This window comes from Capsella rubella, unplaced genomic scaffold (assembly GCF_000375325.1).
Source record: "Capsella rubella cultivar Monte Gargano unplaced genomic scaffold, Caprub1_0 scaffold_5, whole genome shotgun sequence".
In the NCBI taxonomy this organism is placed as follows: domain Eukaryota; kingdom Viridiplantae; phylum Streptophyta; class Magnoliopsida; order Brassicales; family Brassicaceae; genus Capsella; species Capsella rubella.
Genome location: NW_006238919.1, coordinates 8,976,087 through 9,002,948, shown reverse-complemented (window position 1 = coordinate 9,002,948; position 26,862 = coordinate 8,976,087). Strand labels below are relative to the sequence as shown.

The 26,862-nt window shown below is 36.4% G+C and overlaps 9 protein-coding genes and 4 non-coding genes across 21 annotated transcripts; 7 read left to right on the top strand and 6 right to left on the bottom strand.

Annotated features, from left to right (window-relative positions):
• Positions 1 to 68: 68 nt before the first annotated feature.
• TRNAN-GUU lies at positions 69 to 142 on the bottom strand. Its single transcript has one exon. It is a non-coding gene; the product is annotated as a tRNA-Asn (tRNA).
• A 247-nt stretch (positions 143 to 389) lies between these two features.
• On the bottom strand, positions 390 to 1,616 carry LOC17886326 (zinc-finger homeodomain protein 7). Its single transcript, XM_006291681.2, has 2 exons — positions 1,350 to 1,616; positions 390 to 1,222 (listed from the first exon to the last, which is right to left on the bottom strand). Exon 2 carries the CDS (start codon positions 1,212 to 1,214, stop codon positions 468 to 470), a length of 747 nt encoding a protein of 248 aa, XP_006291743.1. The 5' UTR covers positions 1,215 to 1,222; positions 1,350 to 1,616; the 3' UTR covers positions 390 to 467.
• Positions 1,617 to 2,129: 513 nt separating this feature from the next.
• On the bottom strand, positions 2,130 to 4,142 carry LOC17885300 (DNA-3-methyladenine glycosylase 1). Of its 8 annotated transcripts, none has more exons than XR_002833846.1 (3): positions 3,230 to 4,137; positions 2,429 to 2,845; positions 2,148 to 2,344 (listed from the first exon to the last, which is right to left on the bottom strand). XR_002833846.1 is itself a non-coding variant. In XM_023782589.1 (2 exons), the coding sequence occupies exon 1, from the start codon at positions 4,065 to 4,067 to the stop codon at positions 3,240 to 3,242; it is 828 nt and encodes a 275-aa protein (XP_023638357.1). In that variant the 5' UTR covers positions 4,068 to 4,142; the 3' UTR covers positions 2,130 to 2,626; positions 3,230 to 3,239. The 8 variants fall into 8 exon arrangements, 4 of the variants coding, with proteins under 4 accessions (XP_023638357.1, XP_023638356.1, XP_023638359.1 ...); XR_002833848.1 differs by having other exon boundaries at positions 2,148 to 2,336; XR_002833847.1 differs by having other exon boundaries at positions 2,443 to 2,845.
• Positions 4,143 to 5,139: 997 nt separating this feature from the next.
• LOC17885064 (GATA transcription factor 18) lies at positions 5,140 to 6,638 on the bottom strand. Its single transcript, XM_006291549.2, has 2 exons — positions 6,062 to 6,638; positions 5,140 to 5,651 (listed from the first exon to the last, which is right to left on the bottom strand). Exons 1-2 carry the CDS (start codon positions 6,566 to 6,568, stop codon positions 5,295 to 5,297), a joined length of 864 nt encoding a protein of 287 aa, XP_006291611.1. The 5' UTR covers positions 6,569 to 6,638; the 3' UTR covers positions 5,140 to 5,294.
• Positions 6,639 to 13,048: 6,410 nt separating this feature from the next.
• Positions 13,049 to 15,118, bottom strand: LOC17886194 (AP-3 complex subunit sigma). The gene is made up of 7 exons (XM_006291890.2): positions 14,945 to 15,118; positions 14,795 to 14,837; positions 14,570 to 14,631; positions 14,377 to 14,473; positions 13,728 to 13,798; positions 13,458 to 13,549; positions 13,049 to 13,359 (listed from the first exon to the last, which is right to left on the bottom strand). Exons 1-7 carry the CDS (start codon positions 15,011 to 15,013, stop codon positions 13,293 to 13,295), a joined length of 501 nt encoding a protein of 166 aa, XP_006291952.1. The 5' UTR covers positions 15,014 to 15,118; the 3' UTR covers positions 13,049 to 13,292.
• Positions 15,119 to 15,213: 95 nt separating this feature from the next.
• Positions 15,214 to 16,231, top strand: LOC17886407 (protein N-lysine methyltransferase METTL21A). Its single transcript, XM_006292909.2, is given in 3 exon segments — positions 15,214 to 15,255; positions 15,257 to 16,032; positions 16,141 to 16,231. Coding segments are annotated over 2 exon segments (807 nt in total). The 5' UTR covers position 15,214; the 3' UTR covers positions 16,023 to 16,032; positions 16,141 to 16,231.
• LOC17886404 (protein AE7-like 1) lies at positions 16,027 to 17,606 on the top strand. 2 transcript variants are annotated; one of them, XM_023783213.1, is made up of 5 exons: positions 16,027 to 16,334; positions 16,450 to 16,555; positions 16,735 to 16,834; positions 16,930 to 16,975; positions 17,256 to 17,606. In XM_023783213.1, exons 1-5 carry the CDS (start codon positions 16,223 to 16,225, stop codon positions 17,354 to 17,356), a joined length of 465 nt encoding a protein of 154 aa, XP_023638981.1. In that variant the 5' UTR covers positions 16,027 to 16,222; the 3' UTR covers positions 17,357 to 17,606. The 2 variants fall into 2 exon arrangements, with proteins under 2 accessions (XP_023638981.1, XP_023638982.1); XM_023783214.1 differs by having other exon boundaries at positions 16,735 to 16,845; positions 17,256 to 17,292.
• A 1,109-nt stretch (positions 17,607 to 18,715) lies between these two features.
• On the top strand, positions 18,716 to 20,880 carry LOC17887243 (BTB/POZ domain-containing protein At3g50840). The gene is made up of 4 exons (XM_006290271.2): positions 18,716 to 18,783; positions 18,882 to 18,954; positions 19,033 to 20,166; positions 20,323 to 20,880. The coding sequence occupies exons 1-4, from the start codon at positions 18,758 to 18,760 to the stop codon at positions 20,794 to 20,796; spliced, it is 1,707 nt and encodes a 568-aa protein (XP_006290333.2). The 5' UTR covers positions 18,716 to 18,757; the 3' UTR covers positions 20,797 to 20,880.
• On the bottom strand, positions 20,216 to 20,288 carry TRNAV-UAC. Its single transcript has one exon. It is a non-coding gene; the product is annotated as a tRNA-Val (tRNA).
• A 438-nt stretch (positions 20,881 to 21,318) lies between the features above and the next one.
• Positions 21,319 to 22,936, top strand: LOC17885683 (cold-regulated 413 plasma membrane protein 2). Its single transcript, XM_006291803.2, has 4 exons — positions 21,319 to 21,633; positions 22,002 to 22,109; positions 22,201 to 22,271; positions 22,383 to 22,936. The coding sequence occupies exons 1-4, from the start codon at positions 21,452 to 21,454 to the stop codon at positions 22,634 to 22,636; spliced, it is 615 nt and encodes a 204-aa protein (XP_006291865.1). The 5' UTR covers positions 21,319 to 21,451; the 3' UTR covers positions 22,637 to 22,936.
• Positions 22,937 to 23,896: 960 nt separating this feature from the next.
• Positions 23,897 to 23,983, top strand: LOC111830785. Its single transcript, XR_002834126.1, has one exon. It is a non-coding gene; the product is annotated as a small nucleolar RNA SNOR75 (small nucleolar RNA).
• Positions 23,984 to 24,101: 118 nt separating this feature from the next.
• LOC111830766 lies at positions 24,102 to 24,171 on the top strand. Its single transcript, XR_002834109.1, has one exon. It is a non-coding gene; the product is annotated as a small nucleolar RNA Z105 (small nucleolar RNA).
• A 924-nt stretch (positions 24,172 to 25,095) lies between these two features.
• LOC17887031 (oxygen-evolving enhancer protein 1-2, chloroplastic) lies at positions 25,096 to 26,610 on the top strand. Its single transcript, XM_006291251.2, has 3 exons — positions 25,096 to 25,397; positions 25,691 to 25,984; positions 26,083 to 26,610. The coding sequence occupies exons 1-3, from the start codon at positions 25,152 to 25,154 to the stop codon at positions 26,542 to 26,544; spliced, it is 1,002 nt and encodes a 333-aa protein (XP_006291313.2). The 5' UTR covers positions 25,096 to 25,151; the 3' UTR covers positions 26,545 to 26,610.
• The last annotated feature ends 252 nt before the right edge of the window (positions 26,611 to 26,862 follow it).

Genomic DNA, 26,862 nt, shown 5'->3' with positions numbered 1-26,862 from the left:
CTTGGAGCCTATATGCTCATATGCTCTATGTTACAAAATGAATAAACACCAGAACTTTCAAAAAAAGTCGCTAGAAGGAGGGGTCGAACCTCCGACCTTGTGGTTAACAGCCACACGCTCTAACCAACTGAGCTATTCCAGCTTACTGATTTAACGTTGCTTTTGAACCTATTTATTAGGTATACAAATGTATTGTCTTTTTTAGAGAAGAATATTCAAAGGTCTAAACCCCAATCTTATCATTTTCTTGAACCACTAACTAAAACAAGAAAAAACGATAATCCCTGATATATAAAAAAAACAAATCCAAAACATATAAGATTGCACAGATTTGCACCTACAATCTTATATAAACTAGTCACCGATTCATACCCAAGATTTGGAATAAATTGAAGACCAAAATTTATATATATATATATATGTAGAGAGAGAGATTATATATAATTCGTTGGAGAAGATGATCATCACTAGTCACTAGTGTTACTGTTCCTCTTCATTGCTTGCTTGTTATTATGCATCCAAACCTTAAAAACCTGTCTCCTCAGATTCACCACTTTACAAAACTTATCAATCTCTTCTTCATCTTTCTTCTGCATCCTCCACCCTAATCTCTCCGCGAACTCCTTCATCTTCTCCTTTTGTTCTTCATTGATCTTGGTCCTCACTCTCTTCTTCTTCTTCCTCGTCATCATCATGCCATTCCCATCAACGTTATTATGGTTACGATGGCTCAGAATCTTCTTCATATCCTCGCTCGACGAAGAAGTCCTCCGTCCAATCTCACCCGCTGGATACACTCCACGTGGCTGCATCGCCTTGTACGAGCTGTTGTTGCTGCTGTAAAACGCCGGGGTTATCATCATCTGATCTTGTTTGTGTCCGTACACTTCTTTCCTGTGGAAGCTCCGGTGACAGTTACAGGCGGCGCATTTCAGCGCACCGAGCGTACCTTCTTCTCCGCCGGCCAAGAACTCGCAGCATCCGTCGACCACGTGTCCTCCGGTTAGGGCCGCGTGGTTCTTCTGGCATTCCCGGTACTTAGCTGCTTGGTCGACACGTGTCTTTGGTTTCTTGATGGGGAATAAAGCTATGGATAGATCTGATTCTGGTTTGGCTTCAGGATCCTGGTACGGTTTGGTAAGTGCCTTTACTTCTGTTGAGATCATTGTTGTGGAAGTAATTGCGTTATCTTGTACTCCTCCTCCAAGCTCCATTTGTAAATCTGACCCAAAAGAACAAAACTAATTAGCTAAAGATTTAATTAGAATCAATCAATAATGCATGCAAGCAAATACATACATCTCCTTTTATATATATATATAGATAAGAGAGATGAATTTTGGACTCACCTTAGGGGATTATAGAGATGCTTATTGTTATAGGCCAGAGAAGAAGAGTATTGCAAGATTGAGAGAATTGGTATTGATGAGGATTGAAGAAGAAGGAGAAATAGAAATTAAGGGTGATGATGACGTATGTGCGTTTGTTTCCTATCACCCATCAAGTTTATTTCACATGAAAATCCAACAAAATATTGATTTAAACAAAAAAAAAACACAAACCTACTAGACAGAGAGAGAGAGAGAGTGTGTGTGTAATGTGTATGTGTGTTTGTGTGGTGGTGCCTCTTAATTTCGAGACATTGTCATATGTTTGTTATCTTTCACCACCTGCACCTTTGGTCCATCTCCCATTATTGCATTTTATATCTCTATTTTTCTTTTATGATGATGGTGTTACTAATTAATGTGTGTCTGCAAAAAAACCTAGCTTAGTCAAACTTATTACCTACTACAGTACTTAGTAGGACTTTAAAAATGGAGAGAGAGAGATATAAATGAGAGGAGACTTATAGGTCTATTGAATTAGGTGTTTAGCTTCTTAATCATCATATATAAATTTTCCAGTTTTCTAAACTGTTTCATTTAACATGTCATTGTATAGACTATAGACTAAAACTTGAAATGGCCTTGTTTGTCAATCCACAATATGGGTGTTGGAATATGGTTTGCATGGAATTTGATGTTAGTGTTTACAATATCTTCAAAATTTTCCATACAAATGAAATTAGGGTTTCTAATAGAAGTGTTTAATTTTCGCAATAATTAATAAGAGAATTAATCATAGTCTTGAAAGAGAAGGCATAGTATTGAATAATTATTTATTTTTCTGGTGGGGATAGTAGAAGAAGAATTAAAGTGTGTGAAAGAAAAGAATGAAAAGCTGGTCCACATAAGCACAACAAAACCTGCACTTTTATTTATCTCCACATGCCTCATGTCTCTCATTCAGATTCTTTGTTTCCCACAGCTGTGCAGCACTTTATGATTTATGATCTTCATTTCTTAACCAAATTATGAAAGTTAAAACCAATTGAAATAGATTTTGCCAATATACAAAACTCTTAATAAGAGGTTTTGAATGTTACCACGCGTGACACACCTTTCGACTTTAGTTTTGGATTCCCTTCCCTTGACATTGTCTTCGTGTGGGTAAGCAATGTTGGTTTCACATGTGACTCACTTGGCAAAATCAGATCCACACTAGGTCTACTCCACTTGATTAATTGGGCCAAAGCCCAATAGGATGCAGTTACAAATTTTTGATAAACAAGCCACGCTTCTCTCTATAACCAAATTGAAACCACATACATGAAGATGATACATTTTACAAAAAGCACAGAAATATAAATTATCCGTGGAACACACGGTTAGAATACAAAAAAAAAAGGTTTCTCTTAAGAGCTCTAATAATACAAACACAACAAAATAACTCAGCAAGTGAAACTTGGAAGAGAGGTGATGGGCGTGGAATAGCTTATTCGTCACAGAATGAGAGTAACTAGCTGTCCGACCAAAACAAGAACAAATGGGTCTTCAGTTATCATTACCGAAACGATTGATTGCAACAAATCGTATGACAACAGCGATAGCTACCAGATATAGAATCTTCAGTGAGAGAAAGGATCAGATTGTTGCTAGATATAGAAGACACATCAAGCAAAGATCAAAACGTATTCCAAAAGCTACTAATCAAACAGATGCTAAACTAACTAGCAAGTGTTTCTTATCCTCTCTAATAATCAGGTAATCTTGAATTACTTCTATAAAGAGATCACGATAGCTATGCACATGTCAGTCAACTCTAGTTCCTATCATCCTTTCTAAATTTTGTGTTCTTCAGATCAAAGCAAGCAATGACAAAGAGAGGTACTGTTTAGATTGTATACCAGTTGGGTGTTATTTGGTCTTACGAGCCTCGATTAGTCTCCACATGTACCATGAACCAACAGACCTATAAGGACGCCATTTCTCACAAAGCTGCTCCATCTGCAACGGACCAGGGAGGTCTTTCAAACCATAAAGATCTTTGACACCTTTCCTCACACCAAGATCTCCCACAGGCAAAACATCAGGTCTATGCAAAGAGAAGATCATAAACATATGAACAGTCCACACTCCAATTCCTTTAACCAAAGTTAACCGGTCAATCAACTCTTCATCACTCATTTTCATAATCAATTCATCAGAGAGCAAACCGTTGTTGTACTTATCAGCTAGATCGTGGAGATAGCTAGCTTTTCTCCCGGAGACACCGATCTTACGAAGATCGACGGCGGAGAGTGAGGTCACGGACTCAGGGAGGACACCTGATTCACCTCCGTCGAATAGAGCGATGAATCGATCGTAGATACATTTCGCTGCTTTGGTCGCGAGCTGTTGGTAGAGGATGGATCTCGCTAAGGAGAGGAACGGAGGATTGCTTGATTCGAACACTGGAGGATCGTTGTGCGTTTTGATCAACGCTCCGAGAAGTTCGTCGGAGCTTTGCAAGTGACGGAGAGCGATAGCAACCGTCGATTTTGTTGATAAGGGAGGAGACGCTGTGACGATGATTCTCGGTGAAGGATCTGACGAAACTTTCCTGATTTTACGAGGTCGGAATGTTATTCTAGATGAGGAAGAACCAGAAGCCTCAGAATCCGCGAGTTTAACGGCGACGATTGAAGATTCCGGCAATAACGAAGATTGATTCACGGCGGTAAGGGTTTTACGGAGAGACGACATAACGACGGCGGAGTTTGATCACTAATATCTTCTTCCTCGCGTTAAAAACCAAACAACGATTCTAAATTGGGCCTATAAGCAATCCCGATTCGGCCCATTATCTAAACCCAATTTTGCTAAAGCGTAAGATAATAATAATAAGATCCCACTTGTTGTAAGTATTTTTTGACGACCGAAAAGAAAATACTATTAATAATGGGATTTTTTTATTTTTAATTTGTAAATGTATGATCGTGCAGCGAGATAGATAGATGAAAAAGCTGGTAGAATTAGTACAGAACATGTAGCAGAATCGGTTCAGTAAAATCGGAAAACTAATTATTTGGTTTTTTTTTTTTTAAAGGAGAAATAAATAATATTCTGTAGAGCACATATTGACACGAACAAAAGGTCAAGAAGAGGGGAGAGTAGTAAAGGACAAAACGACGGTCAAAATTTATATAAAAGGAGGAGAAAGAACAGAGCATAATACGACAAATATAAGTTCATTAAATCACTACAATGCTCTGATCCAAACTGAAACACAACAGTAACCCCTCTCCCCCCACCCCCACCCACCAAAACCCCACTTTGGTACGATCAGAATCTTATACTCTATCTATCTCCCCCAAATTCGACGATCAGATTTCAATCTTCACTACCAAACACCCCCAAATTTATCTTTTCAGTTTTTATTTTATAAAACGAAAGAAATTATATAATTGGTAGTTTTTTTATTATTTATTAAAAGCTCTCTCAGTTGTGAAATTCAGGGACTCAGGTGGAACTGAAACTTCTCCCTTCACCTTCAAACAACTATATACATTAAAAGAGTTCTATCCTATGTCTTTATTTTTGTTCTCTGTTTTCTTTTTCTTATTCTTGTGATTTTTTTTTTTTTATATACATATGTTGTTAATAACAAATTTAAACACAATCAACTGAAGAATCTAAATATATTAATTTACTAATATTCGTTTTTACTCAAAATTTCTATAAAAAGAAGGTTAATTTTTAATTTTATAATAAAAACTGATTTTTAAACATTGACCCGAACGGTACTTTATAGATAAACCATAAGTTAGACCGTCGCTATCAATAACATCAACATCGTCTCTCGATATACACTTCTAATGTTTTTTTCTTTTTCTTGAAACATTTTTTTTTTAATTAGACATAATTAAATAATTAAACCACATGGAAATATCAAGAATCTAACGTCGTTTTCTTTTTCTTTTTTTTTTCCTTTCATCTGGTAAAGTCATGGACAAGACTTGCCCTATCAGCCACGTTAAGCCTCCACGAAAGAAACGGTACGCCGCCGTGAGCACCGTCAGATTCACCGTTGTGTCCTACTCCGCCGTTGTAGTCATCCATGAACCTGATCTCGTTTGCCGGATAATTACAAGGAACCCTCTGCGTCGAGTGATGATGAGCCCACGGAGTACCATTGTTATTGTTGTTACCGGTGGCAGCGTGGTAGTTATTGTAGCCGGAGTACTGATCGGGTTGAACCGGTGCAACTCCTACTACGGTGTTTCCCGAAGCCGCCGTTGTTCTTCTTTCTTCCTTCTTGAAACGAATGCCGCATGCGTTGCATAGGGACTACAAATTCCAAATACCGTGCATATCATTTAAACATTAATATCTCTATATATTTAATGCTGTTTCAACAAATAGAGCTATAGAAAATTTCAAAACTAATTAATGGGATGGAATTAGTGTCGTGTTTTGCAAATATATGTTGATTAATTTACAAGAAGTCGCATACTTCAAAACAACTATATTCAAATAATTACTTAAACCATCAAAAACACTATTTTTAATGTTTTCTTTCAACAAATTAACCTATCGAGAAAGGGATTTATTGGTTTTAGTGAAAAAACAGATAGGCAAAATATTCAAAACAAAAAGGATGACCTGTCTTCTTTCGTTGTTGTAAATTTCCGTTGTAATTGTTTATGAAAAAATCACATTTCAATTTGTTTTTTTTTTTTAAAGAAAAAAATAGTCACCTTGGGGCCTCTAGGACCATTCCTCCATAGTGGAGTAGAAGTGGTGTCGCAGTTGGCACAGCGTCTGGAGAGAAGAGAATCACCGCCGCCACTGGCTCCTCCGCCGCCGGAACAACCGCGAGCTGGCTTGTTAGTGGAAAAAGAAGGAACGTTGCCGAACGGCGCCGTTTTTGAGTTGCTGTTTTTGGTGTGAAGCAAGTCCCAGAAGTTGGAGATGCAAGAAGAAGCACCAGAGGAAGTAGAGCGTCTACGTTTCTCGTCCTCCTCACAAAGACGCGTAGAAGGAGTTCCAAGCGAGAGAGTGCAGTCAACAACGGATGAAGCGTGATGATAGTCCTCGCCGTTCTGCTCGTAAACGCCGCCGTTTTGCATGGAGAAGACCATCGAGTAAGAACCGGCGTTAGAGTTGTTGTTGTTGTAGCAGCAGCTTTGGCTGTGGTGATGGAACATCCCACAAGAATGACAGTACTGCCCTTGCGTTGAAGTAGTGTACGGAGTCTGCATCATCGCTCTCCTTTGATGTGAAAGCCCTAAGTGTGAAGTTAAGAGAATGAAAGCTAAAGAGAGATAAATTAAGTTTGCAGGTTTCACGTTGGAGTGTGAAGTGAATGAAGAATGGAGAAGAGGGTCTCACACCTATATATAGAATCAGACGTGTACATGTGCTTTATATGCAGGTTTATATTAAAACGAATAATTTTTTAAAAAATCAATAGAATATGTGGGGACGCAGCTTTTTACGAAGTAATTTTAATACTATTATCATTTACTCAAATGGGGCTTGCTTGCTTTTTTATGTTTTTTTTAGTTACAAAATACGATGAACGTTGATAACAAGTTCTTTAAACAGCCAAGTAAAAATTAGATATAATTTAATTACGGTTTTATTTTTCTACTAAAATAAAACACATATTTGGTCTATATATATAGAATCTGTGTGCAACTGTGCATGATTGTGTTGTGTGAATGATTGATTAGCCTTAGGCTAAGGATGTATGCTATGATATGTAAAATGCACCTTACACTATAATATAATATCAGTACTAAATCAAACAGAATGGAACATGTAGTAGTAAAACAAAAAGTCGAAACTATGTAAATAGAATTATCTTAGTTAGAAAAGACAAGGCTGAACTGAGTTAGCCGATGGACACCAAAGTTCAAAATGTGAATGGCCACTCTAAAGATGAACTGATTGGGTAACATTTTGAACTGATCAAGATATTTCATTTCGTGCTTCAAAGTATTATCGTGATATCTAGAGAGAAACATACGACTTTAGGACCATCAAAACATACGACTCTTGGCTAATTCATTACATCTTTTTGAAGCAATTATTATGTCACTCACACACGAATGTCTTACTACTAGCTAGATGTATGATAAGTATTATAATGAAGGATTTGAAAATTATCTCTTTAAAACAAAAACAAAAAACGTTGAAGAAGGAAGGAGAGAGTGTGATGTGATGTTGATGGTCATTGAAGAAGGGTGGTCAAAATTTAGCCCACGTGACAAGGGGGAGAGAAGAGGAAGAAAGAGTACAGTCATCACTGCAAAAAAATCTCCGATCACGAGGCTCCAAGTTTTTTTTTTCTTTTTCTTATTTGGTTTTTGGATTTTATTTGTTCTCTCTATCTATCTATCTATCAATAAACATATAAACCTCTGTCTCTTTCCGTATCTCTCTGCCCTAAAACCCTGAATCTCACGCGCTGATGCTTCGGTCGCGCGTGTGGCCCTCGTCCTTTTGCTTACTTCTTCTCCACATCGCAATCACACGTTCGATATCTCTGCTGCTCAGCGGCCTCATGTGGTTAATGATGATCCATGATGATGTAAGTGTTAAAAGAAAATAAATAAATGACTTAGATTTGGTTATTAGATTTCTTCAAAACTTGCAGCTATTAGCTAGAGTCTACCCTACTCTTGTCGTCAACGTATACTAGTCTTCTTCCCTATAAAGTGTTTGTATTTTATTTCTTTAGTATTTGTATGTTAAAATGCTTTAACTACTATTGAAATATATATGGACTCTCGATTGGTAGTAGAAGAAGAGCCTCAGCTATATCAAATACATTGGCTGATCTATAACTTAATATTCCCGGAACACAAAGCCTTGCAATTCAAAATGTAAATATATGAACAACCTAATACAAAATAAATAAAAATGGAAAATTCGATCAAGATGAAGGACATGTGTATCAAGATAAGTGAATCGCCTATCACAAATTCTTCAGGTACTATATTGTAGATGATGTTGATTATGGCATGTTCTTCTGTATTATTCTCTTACCCTGTAAGGCTGTAATCAAGGTCTTCTATTGATGTTTATATCCTTTATTTCGGCTAAACAACGTACCATATCAACTGAAACTAAAACAACATTGTCAGTCACAACTCGGTAGCTAACGTACGTGACTAGCATAATCTTTTTTAGTTCGTCTCCTTACATAAGCAACAATCTATAATGAGATAATCAACGCGATTTATCTATGTGTAAACCACATGTTTCATTAACGCATAAAGTACATTTTTCTGTTTAATTACTATTTTGTATTTCGCACATATCAGCTTGGTTAGTGCACACTAATGAAGCCACTACCACGAGCCAAATTAAACGATTTCAATGTCAAAACTGAAATCACCCCACCTATTGATTTAATTAGCGATTTAATATCATAAAATGTTCTTAGTTTTAGGAGTAGTTACACATTGTTTCGTTCCTAATCGTCTAGTCATGTATTTGTTCACGTGATGGAATGATGGTTTACCTAATTACTACACAAAACTCTATACTACGTACAAGAGAGTATTTTTTTGTTTTTTGGACAAAAGTACTCAAGAGTATCATATATAATATATGAATCGTACGTAAAATAATCGTTAATGTTAACAAATTCGATCAAATTTTCATTTTTATATACAATGCTAGACAAAAACTAACTAGGTCCTGTTACTTATGGAAAATATGTTGTATAAGGGATTAGTTTAGATAAAAATCATATATACACATATCTCTTAAGTATAAACGATAAACAAGAAGAACATATCCTCGAATTGTCTCGTTAGAATCACTCATGGTCGTAGTATGGCTGAGTAACGTATCGAAAACCATGAGAATCCAATTCCTATTGGGGTTTTTGATAAAGAGAATAAGAATTTGGAATCATAATGACATGGGAATATCCAAGAAGATTTGCAAGAGTGTTTTTTTTAGAGTAACAAGAAAAATATTGCATCAAAAGAAAAGCTAATAGATTAGATTGTGAGGAACCCAAAAGATAAAGAGAAGAATCCCCTCTATTCAAGTGAAGTACCTTCCTACAATCATCAAAGCAACACCCCCCCAATTAACCTATGCATACACATGTATCAACTATACATATCTCTCTCTCTCTTCTTCTATCTTTTCTTTTTTAATATATAGTATATTTTGAACTTTTTCATGTTTTTCTTAGCTTAGCAAGAGAGAGATTCTGCTCTTGAATCTCGATGGGTCAAAGAAGGACTCTCTAAAAAAGAAAGGTCAAAGAACTAATAATACTCCCCATAAATTTGATCTTGAACTAGTGAAAAGAAACAAAGAAAAAAAGCTATTCGGACCCACCTCTTCAAATCATTATACCTAATAGTAATTCCACATGATAACTCTTTATTTTTTTTTATCTTTCCTATAAGCCAAAATTATAATGATATGGCACGAAGAACATATAATGTTTCGATGGATAAATCACGGGGTTATATAACCTATAGTATTCGAAAATGTATTCAAACAAAGGCATTTGAGTTAGAAAACTAAAACAATTGATCAAAACTTGTTGGAAATTGTATATATGTCTATTAAGCTATCTCATTGTTTCGTAAGCCATTCTTTTTTTTGTTTGATGTTAAAGTTGTTTCGCATGGCAAGTTACCTATCAATTCCTATCATTTAAATTTTTCTTTTTTCGAATATAATATATATATATAAAAAGGTGAAAATCAGATCGTCTTGAGATTGCCGAAACTTAGTTCGACTAATGGGACGACCACCACTTTCCAAAAGATGCTCTGTCGAACGTTTATATTTATAACAATTTATAAACTCTAATTATTGTACGTAACCTATATTTATAGTAATTTGATAAACTCGAAACATAAAAACCGTGATTACCCCGAGACACAACAAAGCGTTACGTTTCGCCACTACATGCAAAGCTCTACTTATAACCCTCTCACGCGACCCAACCACCCCGTGACTAAGACGCTACCATCCCACTTACACGTTCTGCACTCACGGGCTTTAACGGCGCGTGGTTGTATAGTGAATTTTGGAATTAAACCAATCCCATTTTTTCACTAATAATGCTCGTAATCAAAAACTACGTAATTAAACTACTACTATGGTACAAGATCAGCTTTCTGTAATTATACTCCGGGATTTGCTTTATTTATCACAAAACATTTCACCTCAATCTTTATAAACTTCTATATTTCTTTTCGTTACTAATTTTTTCATAACACAAAATTTTCATATCAAATATATTATGGGTGAAGTGACAGTGCATAACTATAGTATTAAAGAACATAAGTTGTCATGGTTCATTTAAGGAAGATCATATAATGCAAATACGTAGAGATGTCTACTCCAGTTTTTGTAACTTACCTATACTAGGAGTGTAATGAATCAATTAATGTCTCTCGCTTATATTGACGTTTGCGTAGTAGAGGAAGAGTATATTTTACACAACTCCAAAAAGGAAAAAAAGGAAAAACGAAACGGCTATACGCAAACAAACCAAAAAGAAGACACGGCTCGTAGTTGAGTGGGAGAGCAATAAAACTACACGGTGTTTGATGAGATGATGCAAATGCAAATGATGAATGATAATGTTTGGATTCGGTGGGAACCACAACGTTCCGAAAAAAGTATCGCGAGTTCCCATACAGAGATCGTGTTTTTGGTGACGACGACGACGACGACGACGAGTCTTAGATTAATTACATTATTAATCTTTTTGTCGTTAATCAGGTTCGCCACGTGGACGGACACTAGTACTAGCCGCGAGATTTTAATTCTCTTCTTCTTCCCGCATGCATGCATGATGTTGTTTAAAGAGCGATCTAATGATAAGTCATTACTAATAAATTGTTTAACTTGATTTTTTTAATTTAATGTACGTAGTAGTTTGTATTGGGTTTAGGACTCGTCTCGGTCACGTTGATATTAAAAAAAATTAATATAAAAATAATGAGACATTCCTCAAAAGTTACAAAACACGACTGGAATGTTTTCTCATCTCTGTCCTTTTGATGGATTCTGCTTTCCTCTTTATTTTTATTTTTGTTTGTTTGAAAATTCTGTTTGTATGGTATGCGTTCTTAAAAAATGTAAAAATCATTATAGGGGCTAACTATGAATGCTTTTCTGCTTTTTCGATTATTATACCACACTTACTAAAAAAATAATGTGAAACCATTGTTGTTTATACTCTATTAATTGCTGGTAAATCTATAGATTTGAGTTTCAAAGAATGTTAATATTTCAGATTGAATCAGTCTAGTATGGAATAATGTTATTATTATTTTCGTTTCAAATTAATTAGCCCCGTGATTTTTCGTTAAACAGGTAAACTGTATATAAAGCTATAAATATAAAAGTACAAATTCCAGCTGTCCTAAGTTAAGAGTTAAGACCAGATTTTTATTTGTTTGTTGGTCTACGGCTCCTGTAACTTCATGTTGTCCCCTCGAAAGCGTCTCTTCACATTTCCTAAAGATTTATGTTATGAACTGTGTTGTTCTGTTTATATATCTTTCAAAAAAAAGGACTTCACATCTACTGTTTTTTTATTCGGTCAACTAGTATATATTGCTTGAATTTGACTGTAATAAAGTTTTGTAGCTCTTGTTTTTGCTTTATATAAACGAATTTACAAACAGTAATATAATAATTGTCAATTGGTGTTGGTAGTTGAAAATAACTTAAGACAGCTTGAGTAATTTATTTTGTTAATTAGCTTTGAGTTTAATAAAATTTTGATATTTGAAAATCTCAGGGGGATACATAACACATTTTATTGGTTTATTTCTTTGTGAAATGGATGAATCAATTTTATACAAATGTGGGAGTGGTCCAATGTAAGTAAAAAGGGCAAAAGTGGAAAAAGAAAAATTGTTGGACCAACTAGAGGAATGCCCCATGATTGGGAGAGGTATCTCTATCAATCATATGATATACATAAAAAAAAAAAACATAAGATATGGATTTATATAAACATGATCAAAGGTGGTCACTTTGGTCCATGGTACAATCTTTGCTATAGCTTGACCAATTCTTCAAATGTTATTATTGGATTTGTTGTATCATCTTTATCCAACAAGTTTCCCCTTTTTCTTGTATTTGTGTTTCACTCTCAACGTTTCCCAATCAAAACCAACTCCACTTTGAATCTTCCCCTTCCACTTATTACTGTTCTTTTGTCTTCTACACAACACAAAATTTCCCAACTTTTTTCTTCTTCTTGTAGCCCCCAATAGCTTTTAGAGCATAAAGAGAGAAAACATTCCATCTTAATTCGGATAACAAACAAGGGCCAAAACTATTAAGTTATGTACTTCTTATTCGCATTATCCTCATAATCTCAACTATGTAAACATATAATATGTTTCAATCTAATCATCGCAAAAAAAAAAAAAAAACATTTTAAAGAAATATAAACCCACATAGGTATCTTATCTATCTATTGGGTACTAGAAAAGGTCAAAAAGCTGGTACTGAGGAAATGCAGAGATGGATCATAAGAATTTCAAAAGGTAGAATGATACTTATATGAATTGGCACTTCAAAACCATTTTCGAATCTTCAGTCTTCTTCTCACCCCATCGAATTACGTATTGACTCTTTTCACAACAACGCACGCCGTTCGGCGTTTTTGTACTTGCTATTTTTTACTTTATAGCTCCCTATACTTTCTATTCTAGTTTTAGCTACCCACAATACTCTGAATTTGAACTTTTGTTTAACGTTTTAATAGTTCTTTAATTCCTCGTCGTTTTCGTTACATTCTCAAACAGCTTCCCCCAGTCACAATTCTTAGGCCCACGTTTAGACCATTGAGCCCATTCACGCAACATTTGACGCTCACTAAACAAAACATGAATTTGGATCAAGACATGAATAAGAAAACCTTTGTTACATGTTTAGTGTGACTTTGGTTTTCAGTAACAGTTGAGCATGGTTTTGAAGCTATCGGCCACGCCAGCCGGAAACAGACTTAGGGACAAGTGAAATTGAATTTGAGGCTGCTTCTAATCTGTACAATACCAAAAAAGTGCAACTGGTTATCTCCACAACACCACAAATGTAAAAAATCAGTAGAGAGGTTGAGAGAGAAGGATGAGTGTGAGCTACTTTGATATTTCTTCAACAGCTTTCATGACTTCGGCTGAACTAGTTTCCAGTACCTGTCCCCCAAACACAATCTCATCTAACACTGCGTGCATCTGCAACATGTGAATGAAAGAAATAATAAGACATCAAAACGTTTACTACTAACACGTGTTTGTTTCTCGTATTTATCTAAATAGAGTGACCAAACCAATCTGCAGTAGCACCAGCTAAAAAATATAATAAAATCTGAGTATTTGGTGGGGCGGACTTGTCTGTGTAAGAAACCATTACCTTGCTGTAGTTGAACACAATGTCAAGTTCACACACATTGCTGAAGCATTTGTCCAGTGTTTCAACAAGAACTGCCAATGTAATAAATCTATAACTTAGATCATCATACTATGAAAGATATACCTGTTCACAGCTTTAATAATGAAAGAATCAACGAGCAGGGGAATAAGCAATGATTCGTATTTAACAACAATCCGTGACAGGCTAAGTTAACTCGAGCCAGTATACTCTTTCTATTAACTAAAAGGAAAAAAAAAACTACACCTAAATTTGATTAAAGAGTATCAACTTGGAAAGAGAACTACACATATAGGCATAATATCCCAACCCAATACCAATCCAAATATATTCTGCAATTACATCTTAATATCGACCAATTCAGCTGGCACACTACTTATACACTTTCGTACTTGATCATGGCAACAAGCTTTAATGAGAGAGATCAGAGCCTCAGACACTGCATTGCGAACAAGATACTGATTCCGAATTCTGTCTTTCCACATTGTCAACATGTTTAAAACAGACTGTCTCATTCCAAAGCAAAATAATTGAAATTGAACTATAGGTTTTACAGACAAGCCATTTAAGATAATATTGGAATCAAAGAGCAATGGCGATTGACTATAAACAAATCAAACAAAAAACGCACCTTGAATGAGATCAAGCATAGCAAGTTCATTCTCTGAACCATCAAATACAAGAACAAAATAGAGTGTAGCATAGTGCTTGTACACAAGCCGAGAGTCCTGCAAACAAATTCAAACAAAGCATTTTGAGAAACCAAACATTGAAATTACATAGCAGTATGACAATATAACACCATAACAAAGAGAAGCCATTACCACGCCAAACAATGAATCGATCTCCAGAAAATTGCTTACATTCTCAGGTCTACTGCTCAATACTGTAAATCAAATATAAACAAAAATCAAAATTGCAGCGACCACATTCCGGTGATCTCAAGATATTCATAACAAAATCCACCGCTAGTTTCACAATCGACCTAGATCTTAGTAATACAGATAATGAAATGGTAAGGAATCGAAGATGCAGAGGTGATCAAGAACCTGAAAACACGCCGCGGATCAGCTCCTGCTGCTTCTCTACAGGCTGGAAACCGAAAATCCCAAAAATGAAAAAACCAAATTTGAGAAATCGGTCAATCGATCGAAGAAATTAAAGAAATTTTGAAAAGGTCATCTTAGCAAGCATCGCACCATGTAATCGTAGAATTTAGCTAGTCGTGGTTTGCCTTGTGTGTTCATCATCATCACTGCCTTTATCATCTTTCACCTCTCTTCCACTTTCTCTGAAACTCTCAAAATCTCCGATCTCACATATTCCACTACTCACCAGTAAACCCTCGGTATAGATTAGAGGCTTTTACAAATTCAATAAACTAATCATTACCAATAAGAAACATCCACGTGTTATCAGATTCGAGTGCCCTAGTTTAAACGAAATTTGAAAGAGGCGCCGTCGAATCAATGGTTACTGGCACTCTCCGAGAAGAAGACGACGACGACGACAATGCTTCAAATCGGAGAAAACGAAGTCGAAGGTGAGAATGTCTCCTCCGGTAAATCGGAGCTTCAAATGTACCGGATTAATTCGATTGAATCAACACTCGTGATCCGGCAGTTACCGTCGCTAGGCATCGCCTTCAAGCTCTGGCTTCCTGCAACAACTCTCGTCACGCTTCTCGATAACTACCGTCGTGACCCAAGCACCAGCCCACTCACTCACACCTTCTCCAATTTTCACTCCGTCGGTTCAGATTCATCTTCGCCGCTTAACATCGTCGAGCTCGGATCTGGAACTGGAATCGTCGGAATCGCGGCGGCTGCGACGCTGGGTGCTAATGTCACGGTGACGGATCTCCCAAACGTGATCGAGAATCTCAAATTCAACGCCGACGCGAACGCCGAAGCCGTGGCTAGATTCGGTGGGAAAGTCCACGTGGCGTCTCTTCGTTGGGGAGAAACCGATGACGTGGAGGTTTTGGGTCAAAATGTTGACTTGATTCTAGCGTCTGACGTGGTCTACCACGAGCATCTTTACGATCCACTCCTCAAAACTCTGCGTTTTATGCTCTTAGAAGGATCCAAGAGAGTGTTCCTTATGGCTCACCTCAAGAGATGGAAGAAAGAATCCATCTTTTTCAAGAAAGCTCGGAAGCTCTTCGATGTTGATGTTATACATTGTGATGATCCTCAAGAAGGTTCAAGGATTGGAGTTGTAGTTTACCGTTTTGCACCGAAAAATCAAACCTTGAAGAAAAAAGATAATTGTTAAATGAAATTTGGTAAAAAAGATTCTTCTTTTATTCTTGTTAAACTAATGGAAATGGAAAGACTTTGTGACTCCACTAAATCCATATTTGAGATTCGAACCCGTGACCTTTTGTTAGCAGAGCACTTCCAAGGTTAATTAATCATAATCAGATTAGGTCGGTGTCCGTACAGAGAACCAAGGTTGAGGAAAGAGAGAAGAAGATGACTCTGGGACTGATAAACGCGAATCCAGTTGTGCAGGCTAAGAAGGAACGGCTCGTTCGTACACAAGATCAATATAGAGATGATGGTGTTGATCCTCTTGACATCTATGATATCCTTTTTCCAATTTTGAGTTTTGGTTTAGATGAATTTGTTTTGGATTTTTTGCTCTTTTTTGGAGTTCTTTTTTTATGTATATTTTGGGAATCTTTGACGAGAATGGACAAAGTATGTAAGAGATATAAGAGATCCAGAACACCCTTATACTTTGGAGCAGCTAAGTGTTGTCTCTGAAGAATCTGTTACTATCGATGACGAGCTGGATCGCATCTTGTGAGTTGCTACTATTGCTTAAATATTCATTGTTACATCGGTTTTTTGAATTAATCTAAGGAAGTTAAATAGATTTGTCAATTGTCATAGGAATTGGTTTCAAATGTTGAGGCTTTTTTTTTTTTTTTTTGCTTTTAGATGATCTTTTTTTTTGTGTTTGGGTATTTGTGATGTATCAGGATAACCTTTACACCGACGATTCAGCATTGTAGTATGGCAAATATAATTGGTCTGTGTTTGAGAGCTAAGCTTAAAGAATCTTTGCCACTTCATTATAAGGTCAATATAAGGTCATCTAAGTTGAACTCATTAATTCTCAAAAATTACTTGTTATATATGTGTGATTGCTTCTGTTTTGTATTATTCATGTTCAGGTTGATATCAGAGTGTCTCCTGGTTCTCACGCTGATGAAAATGGAGGTGAGGATGTCATATAAACAATTATCAACTAGGCGTTTTGATATGGTTTAAGCTAGTTGATCATTACATATATGCTTTCTATAAACCTTTACAAGTGTAGAGCTTAAAAGAGATTGGATGATGTGTGGAAACTGTAAACAAAGTTTAGGATGATGTTTGATAGATTTCAGTTTCTAATGGTATATGACTGAGAAATCTTGTTTTCTAGTCTTTGGATTCGAGGAAAGTTGATGTCTTTTGCTCTGAACTTTGATACTCATTGGGATCATTTTTATCGCAGTGAATAAACAACTGAATGATAAAGAACGGGTGGCGGCTGCAATGGAGAATCCTAATCTCCGTCAGCTTGTGGATGAGTGTATCTACTCCGATGAGATATGATCTGATCATATACTTCTACTCTCTTGTACAGGCTTCATATTCTGGGTTATTACAATGCCTTACGAGACCAATCTTTAGTCTAAGAATACACGTTTTACCTTGTTCGAATGTTGTATACTACTCGATAACGATACATAACCTTTTGTCAAGGTAACTGCAGTCTGAAGTTACAAGGCACAACTAGAAAAATAAACTGCAATATATGGTTCGATTAGGTGATGGAATGTAACCAGTGTATTTTTTGGTGTGCTTGACTTTCTATGGGGTTACAACTCGACGTCCCTTATAGTTTCGAAAATGAATAAGGTTTACATGACTATCATCTTTGTTTATCTGCCATTTACATGACTACCTTAAATATGAATCTAATCCATGGTGCTTAAAAAGCTAATTGCTAAAATTAGACACTAGTAAAGCCAATATAGTGTGGTCAACAATGGACCAATCTTGATGTTGTGCAGACTTCTTTATAAAGCTGTTCAGAACTGGCAATGTAAGAGACAAACTCTTAAAAACCATAGTTTTTTAGATTCTGACATTAATATCAATGTCCTGTCTGCAATAATCACACAGTTCCCCCTGTCCTTGGTGATTATTGTTTATATATCATTGAGACTACTTTGGTAGTTGGGGTAAAACATTCAGTTGACTGTTTGTTTCTTTCTGAGGCAATGACTTATTAATCTAATCAACGAGTTAGTTTAATTATTTAACTAACGCTTGCTTAGTTGTTTATATAACAAGATTTGTTAGATTAACTCTGCAAATGAATTATTCATCTAACAAGTAACTCAATTCATAACATGCATAGAGATAAACTCAGAAAGAAGAAGAAATGAATGGCTTTGAAAGCATGATTGATAACCGATACATTCATATATCTTAAATGATGATATTATTGTTGTGTCTCAACAAGTTTTCAAAGCATGATTGAAGGCATTTTTAAATCGTCATTATATATACATATACAAAAAATAAATGTTTGGGCCACCGTATCTTTGCTATCCGCATTTAAAACCATAATTGGTTAAAGATTATAAAAGATTAGTTAGAAGAATCATTATGCATTCACAAGTAGAAGTAGTTTAGGAAAAGCAAAATTTGGAGGGAAGTTTAAGTATTAAGATTAACAAATGAGTGCGACTTTGCCTCTTTTCAATGCCCAATTTCTTGAGATTCTGGCTGTTCTGCATCCAAAATATTAAACAATCAATTCCTTTTTATAAAAAAGCAAAAGACAGAAACATTTATTATATTAAGCTAAAAGAATTGATCACACACTAAAAATAATGAAACTTGTTTCACTTTACTCGATCGCACACTACGAATATAATCTTATCACAATTGCTTCCACATTCATCGAGAGATTTTGCTTTTTCATTCTTCTGTGATTTTTCTCTTATGGCAAACTCCAAGAAGCAAGCATGGTGAAGAACAAAACACTCATGTTTCAATAGTAACACAAAGATATAATTCTACGTTTCAAGTACTGATAAAACTGTTCTCACTTATTTTCTTGGTGCAGGTTCTTTTGCACCACAGGCTTACCAAGTGACATCGAAATCGAAGTTGATGATATAGCATTTCATCTACACAAGGTCTCAAGATTCATCTTTGTCTCTGATTTTTTTCCGAAGTTACAGTAAAACTAATTTTTGTGTGTGTTTCTTCTTCAGTTTCCTCTGATGTCTAAAAGCAGAAAACTTCAAAGGCTGATTACAGAGCAAGAACAGAGTGATCCTCACATAAAGCTTGAGAATTTTCCGGGAAGTTCAGAGATTTTCGAGACAGTGGTAAAGATAAGCTACGGCTTCAAAGTCGACATCTCTGTTTCAACGGCGGTTCCACTACGCTGCGCCGCCGATTATCTCGAAATGACAGAAGAGTACTCACCGGAGAATCTAATTTCGAAAACAGAGAGGTTTCTCACACACTTCGTCTTCAGTAACATACGAGAATCCATTGAAGCGTTGAAAGCTTGTGAATCAGTCTCGTCTTTAGCTGAATCTCTCGGTTTAACGGAACAGTGTATAGATTCCATCGTCTCCAAAGCTTCCTCAACCAATCCGTCGTTGTTTGTGTTCGGTTGGCCAATAAACAACGGAGGTGTCCTCGCCGTAGATCGCAAGAAACAGAGCAATGATTTGAAAACAGAGCTTTGGTTTGAAGATTTGACGGAATTGAGTTTTCCAATCTTTAGACGAGTGATCAAAGCTCTGAAGTCGAGAGATCTGAGTCCAGAGATCGTAGAGAAATCTCTAATATCATACGCAAAGAAACATATTCCCGGAGCCTCTCGTTCATCATCAGCATCGTCATCTTCCTCCTCTGCCACCATAGCTTCCGAGAATCAACAAAGAGAATTGTTAGAGACTATAACCTCATATCTTCCATTAAACAACTCCTCTGTAACAACAACAGTAACGACGAGATCTCTCTTCAATTTATTACGATCTGCGATCATCCTCAACACCTCCGAGAGTTGCAGAGCCTTGCTGGAGAAAAAGATTGGATCGAGTCTTGAGAAAGCTACGCTTGATGATCTACTCATCCCAAGCTACTCGTATCTCAACGATACGTTATACGATATTGATCTGGTGGAGAGACTTCTACGTCGTTATCTCGAAAACGACTTCGTGTCGCCTCCGTCGCTAACGGTGGTTGGGAAGCTGATCGACGGGGTTCTTGGTGAAATAGCATCGGACGGTAATCTTAAACCGGAGAAGTTTTATGACCTGGCGGTTTTGCTTCCGGTTCAAGCAAGGGCTTACGATGATGGACTTTACAGAGCCGTCGATATATATTTCAAGGTGATTGATTGATTTGATTATAAAATTTCTTAAAAACATTTAATACAAATGGTGCTGCCCAGGATCGAACTGGAGACCTTTTGCGTGTAAGGCAAACGTGATAACCACTACACCACAGCACCTTGATGTTTAACTTTTGGTTTTTGTATTTGATAGACGCATCCTTGGATATTGGAGGCAGAGAAGGAGAAGATATGTAGTGTAATGGACTGTCGGAAACTGACTGTTGAAGGATGCACACACGCGGCACAAAACGAGCGTTTACCACTACGAGCCGTCGTACAAGTCTTGTTTCTGGAGCAGTTACAGCTCCGAGAAGTAATCACCGGGACGTTAACGAGGGATGAAGAAAGAGAGGTGGGGGAGTTTGGGAGATGGAAGAGGACGGTGAAGGAGAACGAGGTGCTTCGTTTGGATATGGATACGATGAGGACACGAGTGAACCAGCTAGAGAGAGAGTGCTCGTACTTGAAGAAAGTGATCGTTAAGATAATCGACAAGACAAGTTCATCGGAGGATGGGGAGAGAAAATGGTCACTCGGGAAGAAGTTCGGATGCAAATTCACGACACAGGTCTGTGATTCGCACGAGGCTACGGTGGTTGATCGAAGATCACGTCGACGCTCTTAGCTAGTACGTACAGAAATCAGAATCATCTTGCGCTTCCTAAAATTGTATTTTGTTTTATTTTTCTTAAAGATGTATCCTTTTATAAAGAAGACTATATACTTAATGAAACTATAAAAATTACATCGTCTTACACCATGTCTGTGTTTGATTTTTCATAAAGTAAAAAACGTGCAAGTTATGAATTTTTATGATGTTTCAAAGTGTTGCAAGTAGAGTAGTGTTTCGAGATCCCGTAGATTTAAAATTTTCAATCTCCATGGTTCATCATTTAGAATAGAAGAAAATAAACTTGTTATAAATATTGTACAACACTATGACAAAAAAAAACATTTTTTTGTTTTTGGTTGGATTTATTTAAGATGCCACGCAGCTTAAAAAACGCGCAAAATAAAAGGACTGGACTAAACTAGTAGAGTCAACGGAATAAAACTGACACATGTTGGTTTAGTGAAAACGACACGTCACGAATCATATCAGTTTGCGGCGATGAACCAGGAGCGATTGAACAGAACCAATAAAAAGAAAAAAAAAAACAATTTGGGGGAAAAAGAAAGCAGAAGACGATCTCTGTTGCTGGAAGAGAAATAATAAATATCAAATACAAAAATTAAATTGTGTTTGGAACTGAGGAAGATCATCGATTTGCTTTGGGATTATGGGGCGTTTGGATTATCTGGCGATGAAGACCGACGACGTCGATACGTTGTCTCTGGTCAATTCCGACGTGGAGGAGCTAAAGATCGCTGCGAAGAAACTGTTTAACGATGTTTCCAAGCTCGGTGGTGGATTAGCCTTCGGTGTTTCTTTTCTCAAATTCCTTGCTTCCTTCTCTGCCATGTGAGCCTTTTCTTTTACTTCTCGTTGGTTAATTTTTGTGACTTTTTCACATGTTGAATTCCAAAACGCTGACTTTTAACGGATCGTTTGAAATTGAGAAGAGAAAAAGTATCGAGATCGGTGATTAGTGATTATGCTAGTGATAATCTCAGATTGATGATCATTCTCAACCTGATTTTTTTTTACTCTGTTATTGACACAGTAATCCCCAAAAATCACAGTTTGGTATCTGTTACCACAATTTTCAAAGTGATTAAATTGGCTTCACTCATGTGGAAATTTGTAGTAATCCTACTGTTTCTAGTATCTCTGATTGTTTCAAACTACGAATTTACATGATTTTTGTTATTATGATTTCTATGATGCAGATACTTGTTAATATTGGATCGTACCAATTGGAAAACCAAGATGCTTACATCACTCTTAATACCATACATATTCCTTAGCCTTCCTAGTGTCATTTTTAACTTTCTCAGGTAACCTACAACAGTTCCAGCTTAGCACAAATAGTCTATGAATTGGCTTGCTTAAATTTGAATGTTTTTTTTGTTCATTTAATGTCATCAGTGGAGATGCTGGCAAATGGATTGCTTTCATTGCAGTTGTACTCAGACTTTTCTTTCCTAAGCATTTCCCAGGTGATGAAATTCTTCATACATTTCTTTTTGATGCCTTTTTGATTTGCATATATGAAACAACATTTTCAAAGTCTCACACTTTCTTGTTGTGCTTATTGAAAATTGGCGCAGATTGGCTTGAGATGCCAGGTTCTTTGATCCTTCTGCTTGTAGTTTCTCCACACTTCCTTGTTCACCATATACGTGGAACTTGGATTGGCACTGTCATTAACCTTTTCATAGGCTGTTACCTTCTTCAAGAACATATCCGAGCATCGGGTGGGTTCAGGAATTCGTTCACACAGCCTCGTGGAGTGTCAAACACTTTAGGGATCATCCTTCTTCTGGTCTACCCCGTTTGGGCTCTAATCGTTCGTGTCACATAATCAGTCATATCACTTCCCGTTCTCAAAAGTTGTTTCTTGCTCAGTCTGCTCCAATAAACTGCGTGACTGCGTGTTACATCGTCGAGCATAGCAAGAATCTCTGTGGTGTTCCTTTCTTCTGATTATTTTGCATACCCCAAATACACTTGCCTCAAGCTCAACTAATGTTCCATATATAAATAATCTCATTTTTCAACAATTTGTTTGTTTACTGTAAGAAAAAAAAGTTACTTCTGTGTAAAAAATTTGGTTATGGGTTCTGTTTCGTATATGCAGTCGGAAATGTTTGTCGTTTTGGTATAAGCATAAAAGAGAGTAGACCCGATACGCTCTGTTTCTTTTATAAAGGCTTCTTCGTTGGGTAACTGGTCACATTTTTAACCAAACCGAACCATTCTAAAATTGTTCACGGGTAGCATGCTGGTTAAGTTTCATTTGTTTGGTCACCGACTTCTGGTGTTTTACTAAACCAAAATATTAAAATCCTGGATTAATTTTTGTACTAAACCAAACTTCTTGCTCATCACACAATTGCGTAACGTAAAAATTTACAAATCATTAATTCGAAATGAGCGGCATTTTCCTCCTTTTAGAAATTTGAATTTTTCTAAATAAATTTGGAGTCGTACGTTGTAGAACAAATGAAAGAAATTAAAAAGCAGTTGGAAGAAAACAGTCTACTACAAGTATTCGATTCTAATATTAAAAACCCCAAATTCTTAAACCCTTTAACAAAAAAAAAAAAACCCCAAATTCTTCATTTCCAGAAAATATCACGACGATCATGATCTAGGAAAGGGTTTTTTTTTTCAGTTCGGCTAGGTTAATCGATCATGGTCAAGATTTAGTATCGGTGCTTTGCTTGGATCGCCGTCGATCATGGTCAAGATTTAGTATCGGTGATTTAGTTTGTAAAACTAAATTAAATGATTGCAAAATGAGTGACGTTTTGAATTTTCATAAAGTAAGAGAACTACACGCTGTTTAAAATTAATTAAGTAGACTTCATGTCGTTTAAACAGTAGGGGGAACGTCCTAAAACCCTAACCCTAGTTCGGTTCCTTATAAATAGTCCTCTCTCCGCCGTTTACAAAATCATGTCTTCTCCGATCTCCAAGATCAAACAAATTTCGAATCTCAGTCTTTCTTAGTTTTATGTCTGCTTTATTTTTTAGGTTTGTTTTAGATTTCATATCAATTGTCTAGGATTTGCTCTTTTGTTTTTTATATACGAATTTTTGTTTAGGGAAGAAAGGGGTTTCTCAGTGATGAAGAAACATAGATGACGAGTCCGATGAAATCCATTCATTAAATCATGGGGACAAACGAGGCATTTGTCTGAGAGAAATTCCTTTTTTTTTATTTTTATTTTTCTTTCAATCTTCTTAGATTGTTTTCAAAGATTTTTTTTTTTATCTGATATGTTAGTGTATCGAATTTTCCGAAAATTGAAGTAGAAAAAAGAAAGGCATGATGAGGATTGTTTTATTGTCATCTGATTTCATTGATGAATATAGACCTCCTACTCATTCTGAATGCCTTTTTGTTATCTTCTTAATTTCTTCTATGTACAAAAGTATATAACAAATCTGAGCTTATTGTGTTTGCTATTCGTATTTGAATTTATATATTTCTCATTTGTTATTTTGTGATTTAGATGTTTGATTGTCACAGCACTGATATACAAACTAATCAAGCTAATTTTTGTTTGTTATTTCAATCTGGTTGTGTGTCTTTCGTTGATAGTTAATTTATGACTTTTTCATATGGTTAAAACATTACAGACGACGAACTCATCTTTAGAGAAACGGTAGTTTAGTATTTCTCAGAATCATGCCAAGCTTGTTAAAGGAGAAAAGAAGATGATGGATGATCGGAGAAGTTGATCGTTAAATTGTGTTATAATTGTATCATCAATTGTAAAAGTTGATTTCTGTATTGTAAAATTAAAAAATAAATATCGTTAATTTAAATGTTCTGTTTATTCTTTCATTCGATTGTTATATGACAAAGCTCTTGTACAATCCCGACCAAACACATCGAGCCAGTTGTGATTTATGCCTTTTATCTTGGTTATATATTAGTTTTTGAACTTTTCACTGGTCTTGAATTTAGCCATTAAACTCTATTGTTACTTGTCGATTTGTAATTATAATTTAGAAATCAAATTTTTTCTAGTTGGTTATGAATTTTTAATTGAGATGTTTCTAGAGAAATCGATAATTAACCTAAGTTACCCCCACCTAAGTTGACCTACGTTCGAATGTTTCTAGAGAAATTGGTAGTTTTCCAAATTTTGTTGTTTGTTATATATTTCCATGTCATCAAAGACAGAATCTAAATTTCTACATCAGCTTCAGACACGTGGCTATCAATCAACCAATGGAAGTTTTTTTCAAAAAACTTATCCGACCTTATCTTAGCGAAACAAAATCTCTCCTCTGATTATTTACTCGTACTACCATTATCAACCCAACACAAACATAGACATCTGAGACTTGTCTGTCTTGTCGTCATGGCAACTTCTCTCCATGCCGCCGCAACTTTTCTTCAGCCGGCTAAGATCGCCGCTTCTTCTTCTCCTTCTCGCAATGTTTATCTCAGATCAAACCAAACTGTGGGCAAGTCCTTTGGTCTAGAGTCTTCATCTGCTAGGCTCACTTGTTCTCTCCAGTCTGACCTGAAAGACTTCGCTGGAAAATGCTCCGACGCTGCCAAGATCGCCGGTTTCGCTCTCGCCACCTCTGCTCTTGTCGTCTCGGTATAATTTCTTCATATACTCATCAATATCACAAACTTAACAAATTATACAGGCTTTATGTTGATCTGACGAGACAACCATAAGAAGTTGTGTTGGCTAGGCTAGGGCAAGTAGGGATTATAGCTTAAGTGACATGAATTAGTGCTTGCCTAATGTATCATAACTTATAATCAATTTGAGGTGGAATTAAGTCGTTTTGTTATGTCATAGTATCATATGTAGATAAGTAGATTAAATTGCATGTTTTAGTTGGAAGTTTTAGTATTTATAAAACTTTGTTTTGGGAAATGAAGGGGGCTGGTGCGGAGGGAGCACCAAAGAGGCTAACGTACGACGAGATACAGAGCAAGACTTACATGGAGGTTAAGGGAACCGGTACGGCGAACCAGTGTCCGACTATCGACGGTGGCTCTGAGACATTCTCGTTCAAACCTGGTAAGTACACAGGCAAGAAGTTCTGCTTTGAGCCTACTTCCTTCACCGTCAAAGCAGAGAGCGTCAGCAAGAACGCGCCTCCGGATTTCCAAAACACCAAGCTTATGACCCGTCTCACTTACACGCTTGATGAGATTGAAGGACCCTTCGAGGTTAGTCTTCAATCACTTAATCAAATCTCAGTTTATAGATTCTTTCTTCTACCGCAAGTAACTAACAAAGTCGGTTTAACTTGTTGTCATTTGACCAGGTTGGTTCAGACGGAAGCGTGAAGTTCAAGGAAGAAGATGGGATCGATTACGCAGCAGTCACAGTTCAGCTTCCAGGAGGAGAAAGAGTGCCGTTCCTCTTCACGGTTAAACAGCTGGAGGCTTCAGGGAAACCCGAAAGCTTCAGTGGAAAGTTCTTAGTTCCATCGTACCGTGGCTCGTCTTTCTTGGACCCAAAGGGTCGTGGTGGATCTACCGGGTACGATAATGCAGTGGCTTTGCCTGCTGGAGGCAGAGGAGACGAGGAAGAGCTGTCCAAGGAAAACGTCAAGAACACAGCAGCATCTGTCGGAGATATCACATTGAGGATCACAAAGAGCAAACCGGAGACAGGTGAAGTGATTGGAGTGTTCGAAAGTCTTCAGCCGTCGGATACTGACTTGGGTGCTAAGGTACCTAAGGATGTGAAGATCCAAGGGGTTTGGTACGGTCAGCTTGAGTGAATTATATAATTTGTAACTTTTGTAAAATTGTATTGAAACATCTTCTTTCTCTCAATATATATTAATGCTCGATAAATGAAATATATATCGATCAGTGAATAATTTGAGAGATCAAGTATTAGTTAAATCATTCTTTCTTTAATGAAAGGTCGTAAACTAATGTAACATGGATTGGAACGACTAACCTATTTGATTTATTATGAAAATTGGAATTAGTAATGTATGATTTGAAAATGTGTCTGATTAATTTCATTGATTTATGTAATATGATTATGTGGATTCACCGATATATATATATTTTTTGTCTAAAATTGGAAT

Bases quoted from the DNA above. Each gene is read 5' to 3' on its own strand.
- LOC17886326 (XM_006291681.2), bottom strand. From the start codon at position 1,214: ATGGAGCTTGGAGGAGGAGTACAAGATAACGCAATTACTTCCACAACA.
- LOC17885300 (XM_023782589.1), bottom strand. From the start codon at position 4,067: ATGTCGTCTCTCCGTAAAACCCTTACCGCCGTGAATCAATCTTCGTTA.
- LOC17885064 (XM_006291549.2), bottom strand. From the start codon at position 6,568: ATGATGCAGACTCCGTACACTACTTCAACGCAAGGGCAGTACTGTCAT. The intron at 5,652-6,061 runs GTGACTATTTTT...TGGAATTTGTAG, and splicing joins ATGGTCCTAGAGGCCCCAAG to TCCCTATGCAACGCATGCGG.
- LOC17886194 (XM_006291890.2), bottom strand. From the start codon at position 15,013: ATGATAAAGGCAGTGATGATGATGAACACACAAGGCAAACCACGACTA. The intron at 14,838-14,944 runs GTGCGATGCTTG...TTCGGTTTCCAG, and splicing joins CTAAATTCTACGATTACATG to CCTGTAGAGAAGCAGCAGGA. The intron at 13,799-14,376 runs GTGCGTTTTTTG...TTACATTGGCAG, and splicing joins TATGCTTGATCTCATTCAAG to TTCTTGTTGAAACACTGGAC.
- LOC17886404 (XM_023783213.1), top strand. From the start codon at position 16,223: ATGACTCTGGGACTGATAAACGCGAATCCAGTTGTGCAGGCTAAGAAG. The intron at 16,335-16,449 runs ATATCCTTTTTC...GAGAATGGACAA, and splicing joins TGATCCTCTTGACATCTATG to AGTATGTAAGAGATATAAGA. The intron at 16,835-16,929 runs GTCAATATAAGG...ATTCATGTTCAG, and splicing joins CTTTGCCACTTCATTATAAG to GTTGATATCAGAGTGTCTCC.
- LOC17887243 (XM_006290271.2), top strand. From the start codon at position 18,758: ATGGCAAACTCCAAGAAGCAAGCATG. The intron at 18,784-18,881 runs GTGAAGAACAAA...TTCTTGGTGCAG, and splicing joins AACTCCAAGAAGCAAGCATG to GTTCTTTTGCACCACAGGCT. The intron at 18,955-19,032 runs GTCTCAAGATTC...TTTCTTCTTCAG, and splicing joins TAGCATTTCATCTACACAAG to TTTCCTCTGATGTCTAAAAG.
- LOC17885683 (XM_006291803.2), top strand. From the start codon at position 21,452: ATGGGGCGTTTGGATTATCTGGCGATGAAGACCGACGACGTCGATACG. The intron at 21,634-22,001 runs GTGAGCCTTTTC...TCTATGATGCAG, and splicing joins CTTGCTTCCTTCTCTGCCAT to ATACTTGTTAATATTGGATC. The intron at 22,272-22,382 runs GTGATGAAATTC...AAATTGGCGCAG, and splicing joins CTTTCCTAAGCATTTCCCAG to ATTGGCTTGAGATGCCAGGT.
- LOC17887031 (XM_006291251.2), top strand. From the start codon at position 25,152: ATGGCAACTTCTCTCCATGCCGCCGCAACTTTTCTTCAGCCGGCTAAG. The intron at 25,398-25,690 runs GTATAATTTCTT...TGGGAAATGAAG, and splicing joins CCTCTGCTCTTGTCGTCTCG to GGGGCTGGTGCGGAGGGAGC. The intron at 25,985-26,082 runs GTTAGTCTTCAA...TCATTTGACCAG, and splicing joins AGATTGAAGGACCCTTCGAG to GTTGGTTCAGACGGAAGCGT.